Raw genomic sequence first — 13,242 nt, 5'->3', positions numbered from 1 at the left:
ATAAAAATACAAAAATTTCTTCCTTTTTAAAAAAAGATGGTCACTAATAGAACAACTCTACTTGCTAGTTAAAACATAGTAGAAAATAATTATTTTCTGAAGTGCAACTATAAGCATAGAGGTAAGTAGATTCACAGAGTTAATGAAAAATGAGCATTAGATGTTACTCAAAAGTATAACAAACACTATTAAAAATATTTTGTATATTATTTTCAGGCTTTTTTTAAAATTGAAAAATGTTTTCCTATAGTTATTTGGTTGAGTTTGGTAGAAATGTCATTTTCTATCTTGTTTTGAAAATATGTCATCATGGATTCATATAAAACAAATGTGTCGTGTTCAATTTTGTTACTGGAAAAAAGCAGGATTGGAAAGAATTAAGACAATATTGGCTGGAGAAACATCGTTTAAAAGAATTCCAAATTCAGTCTGACAAAAAGTGGAGCAAGCTGATCATCATGCCATTGGATAATAATATTCAGTACAGAATCTGGAAATTTGAAAATGCCATACAACCTGCAATGAGGTTTCTTCTTTTCTCTTACTTAAAACACATGCACATACACACCCAAGACCTGAAGTCCATATGGTTATACCTTATTCGTTGTTTTCTCCTAACAAAATGCACTCACCTATAAAACTTCTTGTTATAGCGTGACTTTTTGTAATACAGAAAACATAACCTACTTTACAAATATTTCACTTTCCTAAACTGATCAGTCTAGAAAACTAGTTGAATTTACTGATACTATACATTACTAATATGACATAGAAATGTTGCATTGTTTCTTGCTGTGCAACTTACATTCACCCCAGTTTGTTTCTCATTATTACATGAGGAACAAAACACTGTGGGGAATACAATTAAATTTTCTTTTTAATATAAACAAATCATTAGCAAACAGAAAACCTAGCAACCACATCTCTTAGGAACCTATTTTCTAAAACTACTGCTCAACCTATCTGCTTTAAATCATGGAATCAGGACAGTTTCAAACTGAGTCTTGTTTATTGGGGATTATCAAGAATAGTAAAATGGATACAAATGTTTTCTTTCTAAGTTAGGATTTCACCTAACAACTATAACAACTATAACCCTTGTTCAGACACTTAGATTTGGAGTGCTAAAGCTTTTCTGGCAGAAGCAAAAAATAAATCAGCTCACTAACTCCCTGTCAAAGATAAACACCATAGGTCCAACTGAGGCAAATATGGGTGGTACTCACAAAGATTAAACCTTAGGAAAAAAAAATAATGACTTATTATATATTGTAATAATACACACACTGGAGAAGTGTGCTTAAGTCTTCCCATTTTAGTGAATTTAAATTTTGGAAAAATAGAATTTTTTTTGGAAGCAGAACTGGAAATAATTTGAAAAAAAAATACTGCATAGACCAGAGCTGTCCAAAATACAGCTGTGGCAGCATGCAGTCCACAATGTGGTTTTATGTGGCCTGTATGTAGGTTTTAATTTTCACAAGTTAAAAAATAAAATAATAATTTGCATGGAATGCATATTAGATTTTTTAATTTTAACACTAATAAGTAATCTCATGGATGTTAATTTTCTTTGGTGTTTTTAAGCAGTATTACAAATGAAACGTATCACATGGAATTTTTAATCCATCTATGGAATGAATTCTCTCTGTATGATGTAGACCAGTCAGTATTCACCTACATTTATACTGTTGAGTTGTTGCTTTGTTGTTTTGTGTTTGCTTTTGTGCCTTTGCCTGTAGTATTGATGATGTGCGTCCCCCCACTTTTTTTTTTGTCTCTCTCTTTTTTTTTTAGGTTTTTGCAAGGCAATGGGGTTAAGTGGCTTGCCCAGGGCCACACACTAGATAATTATCCACTGATGCACCTGGCCACCCCCCCCACCCCCCGCCCAATTATCTTTTGACTTAAATACAAACAATTTTTATAAATTAAATTTCTCTCTCCTTCAAGGTCTAACTGGATCAAATTAAAACCCAAACTACCTAGAGAAATTAATACTTTAACACCTCATTATCTTTACCAGAGTAACATATAAAATTAAAATCCACAAAGAATTGTTTTGCTAGATATTTCTCCCACTGATCTATAAATCCTATAAAGGGAGGCACTGAGTTTTGACTTCCCTCTATTAGCACCTAGTATTCTGCTTGGCACATAATATGCATTTTAAAATATGTGTTAAATGAATGAACTCATGAAAAAAATCAAACAATTCAAACACAAATTTTGATCAATCTAAAATAAAAATAGATATTTTCTGTAATGTATTGGCATTGTAATATAAAGGTACTGGATATGGCAAGCACCAAACAATATCAAAAAAAAAAAGAAACTGACTACATGTTAACAGACAGAAAAGGGTTGGTTACTATTTCTAAAATCAACAAACTTACCCTTCATCTTAAACCTCTTCCCTTTATGCTTCTTCCATCTTCTGGTGTTCCAGGAGACCTGGTTATGCATTTCTTGCCACCCTTCCCAATGCTAGATGTACCTTCTTGTTAGTTCCCTCAAAGATCAGGGAGGGAGAATCAACAAACTTTTTTCTTCCCTTTGCTACTTCCAGATTCTCCTATCATTCAGCAACATCTCCTCCACTGAGGATCACTCTATTGAGAATTATCATTCAATTCAGATCCTACTGCTGTCAGTATTTATCAAGTCCCAGGTCATGTTCTTTCTGTTCTCAAAAGTTCTCAAGGATCATAGTCTTCCTAACCACTCCAACATACTTCCCTTATACAGTAGCACTTCAACATACATATTGATTATTCCCTCAAACACCACAATATCCTGGTTCTTTATAATCTTTCCAATTACTATCACTTCTTCACTACTTCAGTCGAAGACAATGTGTATCATACTACTGATCTCACCATCATCCAAAAATGTTCCACTTCCATGATTAAAATGAAGGATGGAAGGAAGATAACAAGCACTTACAATTTGCAAGACATTGTACTAAGCATTGAGAATACAAATACAAGCAAAAAGATGACAGTCCTTGCTTGTGATCACCTTACATTCTAATAGGAAAAGACATCAAACAAGGCCCATTTTTTAGAGTCCAGAAGCCAAGAACAGGGAGGGAGGAGAGTAAAGCTTCCTTCCACAAACTGGAGGAGTCAGGAGAAACACATCAATGAGAAAAGTGGATGGACCCAACAAAGGGATGTTTCAGGTTGAAAAGGCCACAGGGAAAGCTAAAGGCTCCAGGTCAAGGAGGTACCAGGCACTGGTGGAAATTCTAGGATGAGATAGCATGATTTGGAAGACCAGGATAATGATGATAATGATGTTTGTCCTTCTTTCTTTTTTAATATATTTTCTTTTTTTTTTCAAATTAAGGCAATGGGGTTAAGTGACTTGCCCAAGGTCACACAGCTAGGTAATTATTAAGTATATGAGGCCATATTTGAACTCAGATCCTCCTGACTTCAGGGCCAGTACACTATCCACTGCACCACCTAGCTGCCCACTTGTCCTTCATTCTTTTTTTTTGAAACATAAAAAAAATTATTAGGAAATCCACAAACAGATTTAATATATAAAAGCAAATTTCTTTTGGAAATGACATAAGTGAAAATCTTAAGATGACTTGTTTCTTTTGGTGAACTGTTGGCAATATGTTCCTGTTTTGCTATTCTTCCAACACTTTAATCAATTCATGACCTCCATCTATTAGGGTACTCCTATTTGTGCTGATAATAACCCATTCCTATCATCTCTACCACTGTGATTCTTTTCCTTGGTGTCTCAGAGATTCTCCACATGGCTACCCATTATTCTAGAGGCCTTTCTTAGCTTTTTACATTTTGTAGGTACCAGTAAACCATTTATACTGTCTTTCTATTACTCCCTGATGGTTGCTACATGACTGGTTCGTGATAGTTTTCCCCTTTTACATTTATTGCACGTAAGTTATCACTTGCCCTTCATTCTTTTTTTTTTTTTAGGATCTTGCAAGGCAAATGGGGTTAAGTGGCTTGCCCAAGGCCAGACAGCTAGGTAATTATTAAGTATCTGAGGCCAGATTTGAACTCAGGTACTCCTGACTCCAGGGCTGGTGCTCTATCCACTGCACCACCTAGCCACTCCCTTGTCCTTCATTCTTGAAGAAGATCATGCCATCAGGGGAGGTGATGCCATGAAAAGCACATGAACTGGATGTTAATGAGGGAGTGCTGTGCTAAGTTACCAGTCTCACTTTGTCTTCCAGAACCATCTAGGTCCAGTGGCCAGATATAATCAGGACAACTGGAGATGGCCCTAGATGCAATGCAATCAGGGTTAGGTGACTTGCTCAAGTGTCTGAGGCCAGATTTGAACTCCCATCCTCCTGACTCCAAGGCCAATGCTCTATCCACTAGCTTCCCAAGGTGGACTGAGTAAAGTAGTACAGTCCAGGACCCCCTCACAAGGGCTCCAACAACAATCTAAGAACACAAGACCAAGTAATCACTGGAAATAGGAGAAACCACAGTAGATCAAACTTCCATCCCAAGTCCAAGGCAATTCAAAAGCTTGAAAAATAGAAGAAACTGCCAGGAACCTTATAGACCAAAATGCATAAGTTCTAGGTCAAAGAAAAAAAGTAACCAGAAAGAAAGTTCAAATACTGAGGAACTACAGTCAGTATTACTGACTATACATATATACAGTATGATTTAGCAGTTACAATTATTATTATTAAAGAAACAGCATGGAATATGATATTCCAAAAGACAAGAGATATAATAGGAATAACTTACATAGCAAAATTGAGTATAATCTTACAGGGGGAAAATGAAATTTTAATGAAACAGAAGATTTTCAAGCATTCCCAATGAAAAAATGAAACTAAATAAAAATAAAAATAAAAAGGTAAACACAAGTGAGCAATCAGAAAATACTTTTTTTTTATTTTTGCAAGACAATGTGGTTAAGTGACTTGTTCAAGGATACACAGCTAAGTAATTACTGAGTGACTGAGACTGCATTTGAACTCAGGTCCTCCTGACTCCAGGGTCTGTGATCCATCCACTATGCCACCTAGCTGCCCCCAGAAAATACTCCATAAAGATAAAGTACTAGGGGAGAGAAGGAAATGATATAAACATATGCTAAGACACATACTATCACATATAGGTCATAGAGGCATCAGACAGATGGGGTGTTAGGAGTGATTTTTCTTATGTTGTGAAGATCTTAAGAAAAGAAAGGTGAAAAAGTATACATTGGAAAAGAAAAACATAAGAATGGGTGAGCAATTATTCTCTCATGCACAAAATGAGGAAAGGGATAGGGCAAAATGAGGGGAGATTGAGTATTATTCGAATCTCACTTTCATTTAAACTTTGTTTTTTAGGTTTTTGCAAGGCAAATGGGGTTAAGTGGCTTGCCCAAGGCCACACAGCTAGGTAATTATTAAGTGTCTGAGACCAGATTTGAACCCAGGTACTCCTGACTCCAGGGCCGGTGCTTTATCCACTACGCCACCTAGCCGCCCCCATTTAAACTTTTAAGGGGAGGGTAGAACACCCACATACATGAAAATACACAAACACATGTTTTGGTGCATAAATATATTCAACTCAGAGAATCAGGAAGAAACAGGGAAGAAAAAAGGAAAAAATTGGAAGGAGGACAGATTTAGGGAGAAATTAGTCATAAGCAAAACAAACTCTAAGTATGTAGAGAAATGAGCTGAAGAGAGGGTTTAAAGAAAATAAAAGAAAGGGGTGTGAATGGGGGAAATGAACGGGGGGGGGGGGGCAAAGGACTGGAAGCTGTTTATATCAAACAGAACACTGGTGCTAAGCACATTACTATTCCATGCCCCTCTTCTTTATAATGAGGGAGGGAGAGCAAAGAAGAAAAAAAAATATAACAGGATAGAGGGAAATACAAAATTGTTAACTGGGGAAAAAAAATCTTTGCAGTGAGTTTCTTTTATAAAAGTTTCATTTCTAAGAGATATTATAATAATAATAATATGAAAATTTGTAAAAATAGGAGTCACTCCTATTGGATAAATGGTCAAAGGATATGAACAGGAAGTTTTCAAAAGAACAAAATCAATTATCAAAAGGAAAAAAGTTCAACAGTTTGGAATTACACCCAAAGGGCAATAAAAATGTGCATACCCTTTGATCCAGCAATATCACTACTGGGTCTATACCCTGAAGAGATCATGAAAAAGGGTAGAAACATAGCAGCCCTGTTTGTGGTGGCAAAGAATTGGAAATTGAGTGAATGTCCATCAATTGAGGAATGGTTGAAAAAATTGTGTTATATATTGTAGAAACACTATTATTCTATTAGAAACCTGGAGGGATGGAAATTCAGAGAAGCCTAGAAGGATTTTCATGAACTGAAGCTGAAGGAGATGAGCAGAATCAGAGGAACATTGTACACCCCAACAGCAACATGGAGGTGATGATCAATCTTTATAGACTTGCTCATTTCATCAGTGCAACCATCAGGGACAATTTAAGATACCATCTATATCCAAAGAACTGTGGAGTTTAAACAAAGACCAAAGACTATTACCTTTAACTTTTAAAAAAGGGTATCTTATGTAATTTTGCTATCTCTTATATTTTATTTTTTCTTTAAGGATATGATTTTCTCTTAAAACATTCAATTTTGATCAATGTATATAACATGGAAACAATGTAAAGACTATCAGACTGCCTTCTGAGAGGGCTGGGGGGGGGAGGGAATCGAGATTGGGGTAAAAATTGTAAAATTCAAAAAGCAACAAAAGAAAGAAAAGGCTCAAAAACAATAATGACTAAAGAAATGCAATCAAAACAAAACATCTCACATCCTTCAGATTGGCAAATCTGACAAAAAAAGGACAATGACTAGAGTTGGAGGGGCCATAAGAAAATAAGTTCACTAATGCACTAATTAATGCAAATTGACCAAGTAAAAGCAATTTGGGACCTATGTCCCCCAAATCATTCAACTGTGCATACATGCCTTTTGATTTAGCAACTACTATGGGGTCTAAATTCCAAGAACAATCAAAGAAAAAGAAAAGGACCCAAATGTATGAAAATATTTAGGGCAGCTCTTTTCTGTTGACAAAGAACTGAAAGCTGGGAGAAATTGGGAGGTACTCATTGAATGGGGAATAATTGAACAAACTAGAATAAGTATGTAATAAACTACTGCTGTGTAGAATAAATGAAAAGGAAACAAATTAAGACTATTTTTCCTGATAACATCATTGTAACAGTGTGCTAAACTCCAATACTGCATTCCAACTGCCTTTCATGAATCTCAAACTACTAAACATTCAATATGTGCAAAACAGAACTTATCTTTCCCTCTAAATCCTCCCCTCTTCTATTTTTCCTATTATTGTAGAGGGTAACACCATCATCCCAAATCAGACTCAAAACCTAAGAATCCTATTGTTTTCCTCACTATTTTTTTCACACCCCAGCTCCACCCTACCCTTCCTTATTCTTTCCCCCACCCAGCTGTTTTCAAGGCCTGACAATTTCACCTTAGCAACATCTCTTTAATAAGCCCCCTTTTCTCCAGCATTACTGACATTCTAGTGCAGGCCTTCATCACCTCACTCCTTGATTATTTTAATAACCCCTTGGCAAATCAGCCTGCATCAAGTCTGTCCCACTGCAATTCATCCTCCACTCAGTCACTAAAGTGCTTTCTTAAAGTGCAGGTCTGATCACACTGCCTGCTTCTCACTTCAATAAACTCTAGTGGTCTCCCATTGCCTCCAAATACAAAATGTTTTGCTTGGCATTCAAACATTCATAACCCAGCCCCCTCCTTCCTTTCTAGTCTTGTTACACCTTACTCTTTGTTCCAGTGACACTGGCTCTGGCTGTTCCATGAACAAGTCCTTCCATCTCTTGACTACAATCATTCTCTCTAGCTCTTATGTCTGCAATGCTCTTTCTCCTCTGCTCCAACTACAGATCTCCTTGGTTTCCTTTATGGTACAACTAAAATCCCACCTTCTTTCTATAGGAAGTCCATTCCCTCAACACTCTTAATTCTAGTGATAATTATTTCTTATTTATGTTCTATTAGCGTGTTGTATATATTGTTTGTATGGGACTGTTACTTGTTTCTTTTTGTATCCCCATTGCTTATCAGACTGCCCAGCACATAGTTAACACTTACTGTTACTGACACAACCATCCTTAACACTTATGAACTTTCCAGGCTCACCATAAAATTATCTGCGACTCCTTAGTTAGAGAAAGGTGTAGAACCATGCTTTGTGTCAAATTAATGCTATTTTCAATAGATTCTATGGAGGGAGGATAGATTTCGTGGAACTTACTGTATGACAAACTTCAGCTTTGATTTCTCTCAAGGCTCGTTCAGAAAATACACAACCACAGCAGCGCAAGAAGCAAAACCTTGAATATAAAATAAAAGGATTATTTTAAATTACTATTAATACATTAATACTTATTAATTACAATGTAAAATGACATTGTATATTAATTATTATACAGTTAGGATAAATAATTTATAAATACATAATATAAACATATTATATTATGAATTAATTATATTTCCTATTTATTATCTAACATTTGTTCAGCATAATTTTCACTCCTGCAATATTTCTACATATACTATTTTACAATAGCACGGTTTAAAGTGATTGAGTTTTTTATGTGGAAGGTTAACAAGTCCTGTGAAAAGAATAAAAGTCAAATAGACAGAATATTCATTTCCCTTTTCTGTTTCTTCTACTTTTATTCGATGATCCTCAGTTTCTAAGCTTGTCAACTAATTGTCTTTAAAATCTTGGGAATTAATTTTTTTTAAAAATAATCTTGGTAGAAAAGACACAGTATCCAGAAGGTTAAACAGCTTGCAATAAGAAGTTAAATGCTTACTTTCCGCATGACCCCTAGTGGCTGTTTGGAGAAAGGCATTTACCCAAAAATACAAAATATACCCTTTCAAGCACTTTCCATTTAATAGATTCCCCACAACAATCCTCATTTCAATAAAAGTGTCTGTACTTTTAACAAACCATTTCAAACATTTATAGTCATCCACTTCAACAATGAAGGGGAACGGTACATGGGTTTTATTTTTTACTACTCAATGAAATGTTTAAGGGGTTAAGCAATATTGAGAGGAGAGCCTTCAAGTAGTTGCCCTTAATTGGATTGCACCTGGAGAATGGAAGATTTAGTGAGCATTTACTGTGTCCCAGAAACAAAGAATGAAGCGGTGACTTAGATCTCAAGATCATGAACAAAATAAACATAAATTCAGAATTTTATAAATATCTATATATCTTTGACATGAGACTTCTGTCAAAGAAACTTGCTGCAAAGATTTTTTTCCCCCCAGCTAACTATTTTCTTTCTAATTTTAACTGCTTTCTTGCTTGGATAAAACTTTTAATTTTATGTAATTAAAATTAGTTCTTTTTAACTTCTGTGAGCTGAATCTACTTTTTGTATAGTATTGAATTCTTCCAAAGTTGTAAAAGGTATTGCCTTCCTTGTACAGAAAATGTAGTTGTAATGTGAACTGTGTCTAAATTGTAAATCCAAATTGAAGTATAATTTTTTTGAAATGTCAGACTAGGCTGTTGCTTGAAAATTCTTCACAAGCTCTTTATTGTTGATTGTGAAGGAACATTTGACTGAGCACAGTATTCACTGCCTAAAATATAACAAGAATTCATACAAAAAAAAATCAGTTACCTCTATCCTAAGGAAAGAAGACAAAGAAAACTCTTCTTTTATCAAAGGCTTGCATATTTCTAAAACAGATCTGTAATTTCACTGATGTGGGCATTCCTTTCAAAGAGAGATGTGAATGTTATCATATTCCCTTAAATTTACCACAGGGAATCCACTCATTATGGATTGAAGGTCTTTCTGGCTATTTCTTTTCTTTCTTTTTTTTTTTTGTTCCAGTATTTATTTAAATTTATTTTTTCCAATTATGTGTCAACATTCATTTTTATAGTTTCTCTCTTGTTATCTCTTAACACTTGTAGAACACAAAGTCTGTTCATAAAACCAGACACTTTGCTTTCAATACATCTTTTTTTGTTCTTATATTTTTTGATAACATCTTTTACTTCAGTTCTTCATAACGTCTTGCTTGTACTAAGTTGTAGTATTTCACATGCCCACTCTGCCAACTGTAACATGAATTCAACAATACAAATCTAGATTAAAAGATTTATGATACTAAGCTTTCAATGAATCAAGGTTCTCCATTAAAGCCCAACTTCAGTGCCTCACAGTGGTTGGGAGGTGACTGGAGTCATCAAAAACTTAAGCACAATACATACTATGGTGTTATCTTACTAAGCTGAAAACATTCAGTCAGTTGTACAAGGATAAGCCTAAGGAAGTTCAAAGAGTCTTGTCAACAGTCTGGTCGAAAGGTTATGAAGGTATTTGCCCCCAGCAATTCAAAAAGATATTCGACTAATTCATTAGAGGGGATGTGATCTATGTCAGTGGAAAGAATATTCACACGATGAAAGATATGACTGTCTTTGAAGTACTGAAATGAAAAAAAATTCCACACTATTTCTTTATCACTATCTTCTGGGCAAAGAGCCAATGCATCAACCACACACTCCATAACATATTCCCAACTGTGGCAATTTGTGGCTGTAATTACAAGGAAAAGAGACTCACTATATGGGAAACATTTGCCCCTTATTTCCTTTCCCAGGGTCAAGCATATCAGGCAACCAAACTCACACATGGGAACTACTGCATCAGTAGAGAACATTTAAAAATATAAAAAGATCTCTTTAAAATCCCATGTTAGACTTTCCTACAACAGAATGCTGACTGGAATGAGAAGTTACATCACAAAGAGATTAATGTAATAAATACCCACATGTGACTCAATAGCACCTTTAGAAGACAAAGGCAGGACTTTATTAATTACTGACCTGTGCCGACCATTCATCTCTAGACCTACAACAGGGCAAATAAATCGAGCACGCTGAAGATCATCATATTTATCACCCTTTGTATTTCCTTTATCACCACTCCAGGCTGGATTATCAGAGAGTTTCAATTCTGTCACATTCTAGGAAAAACCATCAACATTTTGAACAATCAGTTTATATATCAATTATTTTCCTTATAGAACCAACACAGAAATGATTTTTTCACTCCCTTTCCAGTCAAAGTTTTCATTCATCATTAGTTTTCTTAAGCCATCTCCTACATGAGGACTATCCTGATCTCTCCAGTTGCTAGTGTTTTCTCCCCACGCAAAAAAAAAAAAAATATTGTATTTACTTAATGTTTGTGTGCTGTTTCCTATCTCCAAAGGAATGAGAGTAGGGATTATTTTGTCTTTTCTTTGTATCACCAGTAAATAACAGATTTGGAACATCCTAATTGCATATTAAATGTTACTGAAATCAATGAATGAATCAAATTATCCAAGTAACTCTAAACCTGGAGAGAATATTATTCTAAAGTTATGAAAGGAATTATCCACAGATGAGCTAATAAATATTTGATAATTTTTATTTCAATTTTTAGCCTAATTCAGTTTATATATTGAATGCTTGCGAGATGCAAAGTACTATTTTACTGTCTTGAAAGAAATAACTTGCATAATTAAAAATTAAATCTTGAAATAAAAACTACATTAATCACCAATGATAAAGAATTTTTTCTCTTTGCAAAGGAAATATCAGTAATAATAATTTCCACAAGGCAAATTAAAATATAAGAGCAAGACATGATAGAAAAAAAGAGCAGTCTGAGAGAAGACCATCCAAACCCCAATAATCCCACTGGCTAGCTGTGTGACCTTAAGGTAAGTCACTGAATTCTTAAAACCTCAATTTTCTAATGTGCAAAATGAAAGAGAATCATTTTATAATTTTTATGTTCATTTCAGATCTAAAATTCCATGAAATTATTTTCCACATCTAAGAAAACAGAAACTGTCCTTTAAAGATACAAATATTATCATTTATTTGTATGATAGTTTATTGCTTTAAAAGATTTTTTGACAATAATTATATGATTCAATCCCTCACAAATACTATCTAGAGAAGGCAAATATTATGCCCATTTTAAAAATGTATTACCTGAGGCTTAAGGACTTTAAATAGCTTGTTTATAATTACATAGTAAGTTAGAGAAGCTATTACAGAAACCTACCCCTTATGATTCCTCTCTTTGAGTATACAAATTACAAAGCAAACATTTGTGACCCTTAAATTATTTCAGAATTATTTGTATTACCTTAATGCTCTTAATGTAAGCTGCTGCCTGCCCAAGGGCTTTATCGTTAGATTTGTCCAATAAAAATTCAATGACTGCATCTTTGTTATAAAGTCTGTAACAATAAGAAGTGAAATTATTATAATTATAGTCAACAAAATATGTCTAATGAAAGACTTAGATATGCATAATGTGTACAAGGAAGGCAATTTTAAAAGTGGGCCTTTTGTAAGGATCAGGCTTGAAGAAAATGCTATAGATATATGCTTAGAGGAAAAAATGGATAACAGAATGAAGCTATCTGCTGAGGATAATCTATAAATGGATAATAGCTCTCTTTATGAATAGAAATTTTCTTCAAATTCATTTTAAAATGAGAGTAATAATTCAAATAACATAAGCATACCTGCCAAGTTCACAAGCTACTATTGGTCTTCTTAGTATTTCTTGGCTTAAAGTACAATAATTCCATTGGGCCACTAATTCAGCATTTTTGTCAACCTAAGAAATGAAAAAAAGAAAACACATGATACTTTTTTTCCTTCATTAAAGATTTTCTTTATTTTGAGTTTTACAATTTTTCCCTTAATCTTACTTCCCCCACCAACAGAAAGCAATTTTTCAATCTTTACTTTATTTCCATGTTGTACATTGATCCAAATTGAGTGTGATGAGAAAGAAATCATATCCTTAAGGAAGAAACAAAGTCTAAGAGATAACAAGATCAGACAATAAGATAGCTGATTTTTTTTCTAAATTAAAGGGAATAGTCCTTGAACTTTGTTCAAACTCCACAGTTCTTTATCTGGATACAGATGGTATTCTCCATTGCAGACAGCCAAAAAATTGTCCCTCACTGTTGCACACATATGATACATTTGCTCTTAAATTATTTACATATTTTGTTTGGTATGTGGTTCAGATTTTTTTCTTATTATTCACTTCATAATTCCACTTCAAACACACACAGGATGGTCTCACATGAATTCTTATCACTAAGAGTATTTCACTTCCTTAATTAGAA

The 13,242-nt window shown here is 34.3% G+C and overlaps 1 protein-coding gene across 1 annotated transcript in view; it reads right to left on the bottom strand.

Annotated features, from left to right (window-relative positions):
• The window catches only part of RTF2 (replication termination factor 2), a 79,475-nt gene that overhangs the window by 50,932 nt on the left and 15,301 nt on the right, over window positions 1–13,242 (bottom strand). Inside the window, exons 2-5 of the mRNA XM_074210314.1 lie at window positions 12,625–12,719; window positions 12,240–12,333; window positions 10,922–11,061; window positions 8,312–8,390 (exon numbers count right to left, since the gene is read on the bottom strand). Coding sequence (XP_074066415.1) covers window positions 8,312–8,390; window positions 10,922–11,061; window positions 12,240–12,333; window positions 12,625–12,719 — 408 coding nt within the window. The remainder of the gene's footprint in view (window positions 1–8,311; window positions 8,391–10,921; window positions 11,062–12,239; window positions 12,334–12,624; window positions 12,720–13,242) is intronic.

Source organism: Macrotis lagotis, chromosome 1, assembly GCF_037893015.1.
Source record: "Macrotis lagotis isolate mMagLag1 chromosome 1, bilby.v1.9.chrom.fasta, whole genome shotgun sequence".
Taxonomy (NCBI): Eukaryota; Metazoa; Chordata; class Mammalia; order Peramelemorphia; family Peramelidae; genus Macrotis; species Macrotis lagotis.
The sequence above is the reverse complement of the archived record's forward strand: the minus strand, read 5'-3'. Positions and strand labels throughout refer to the sequence as shown.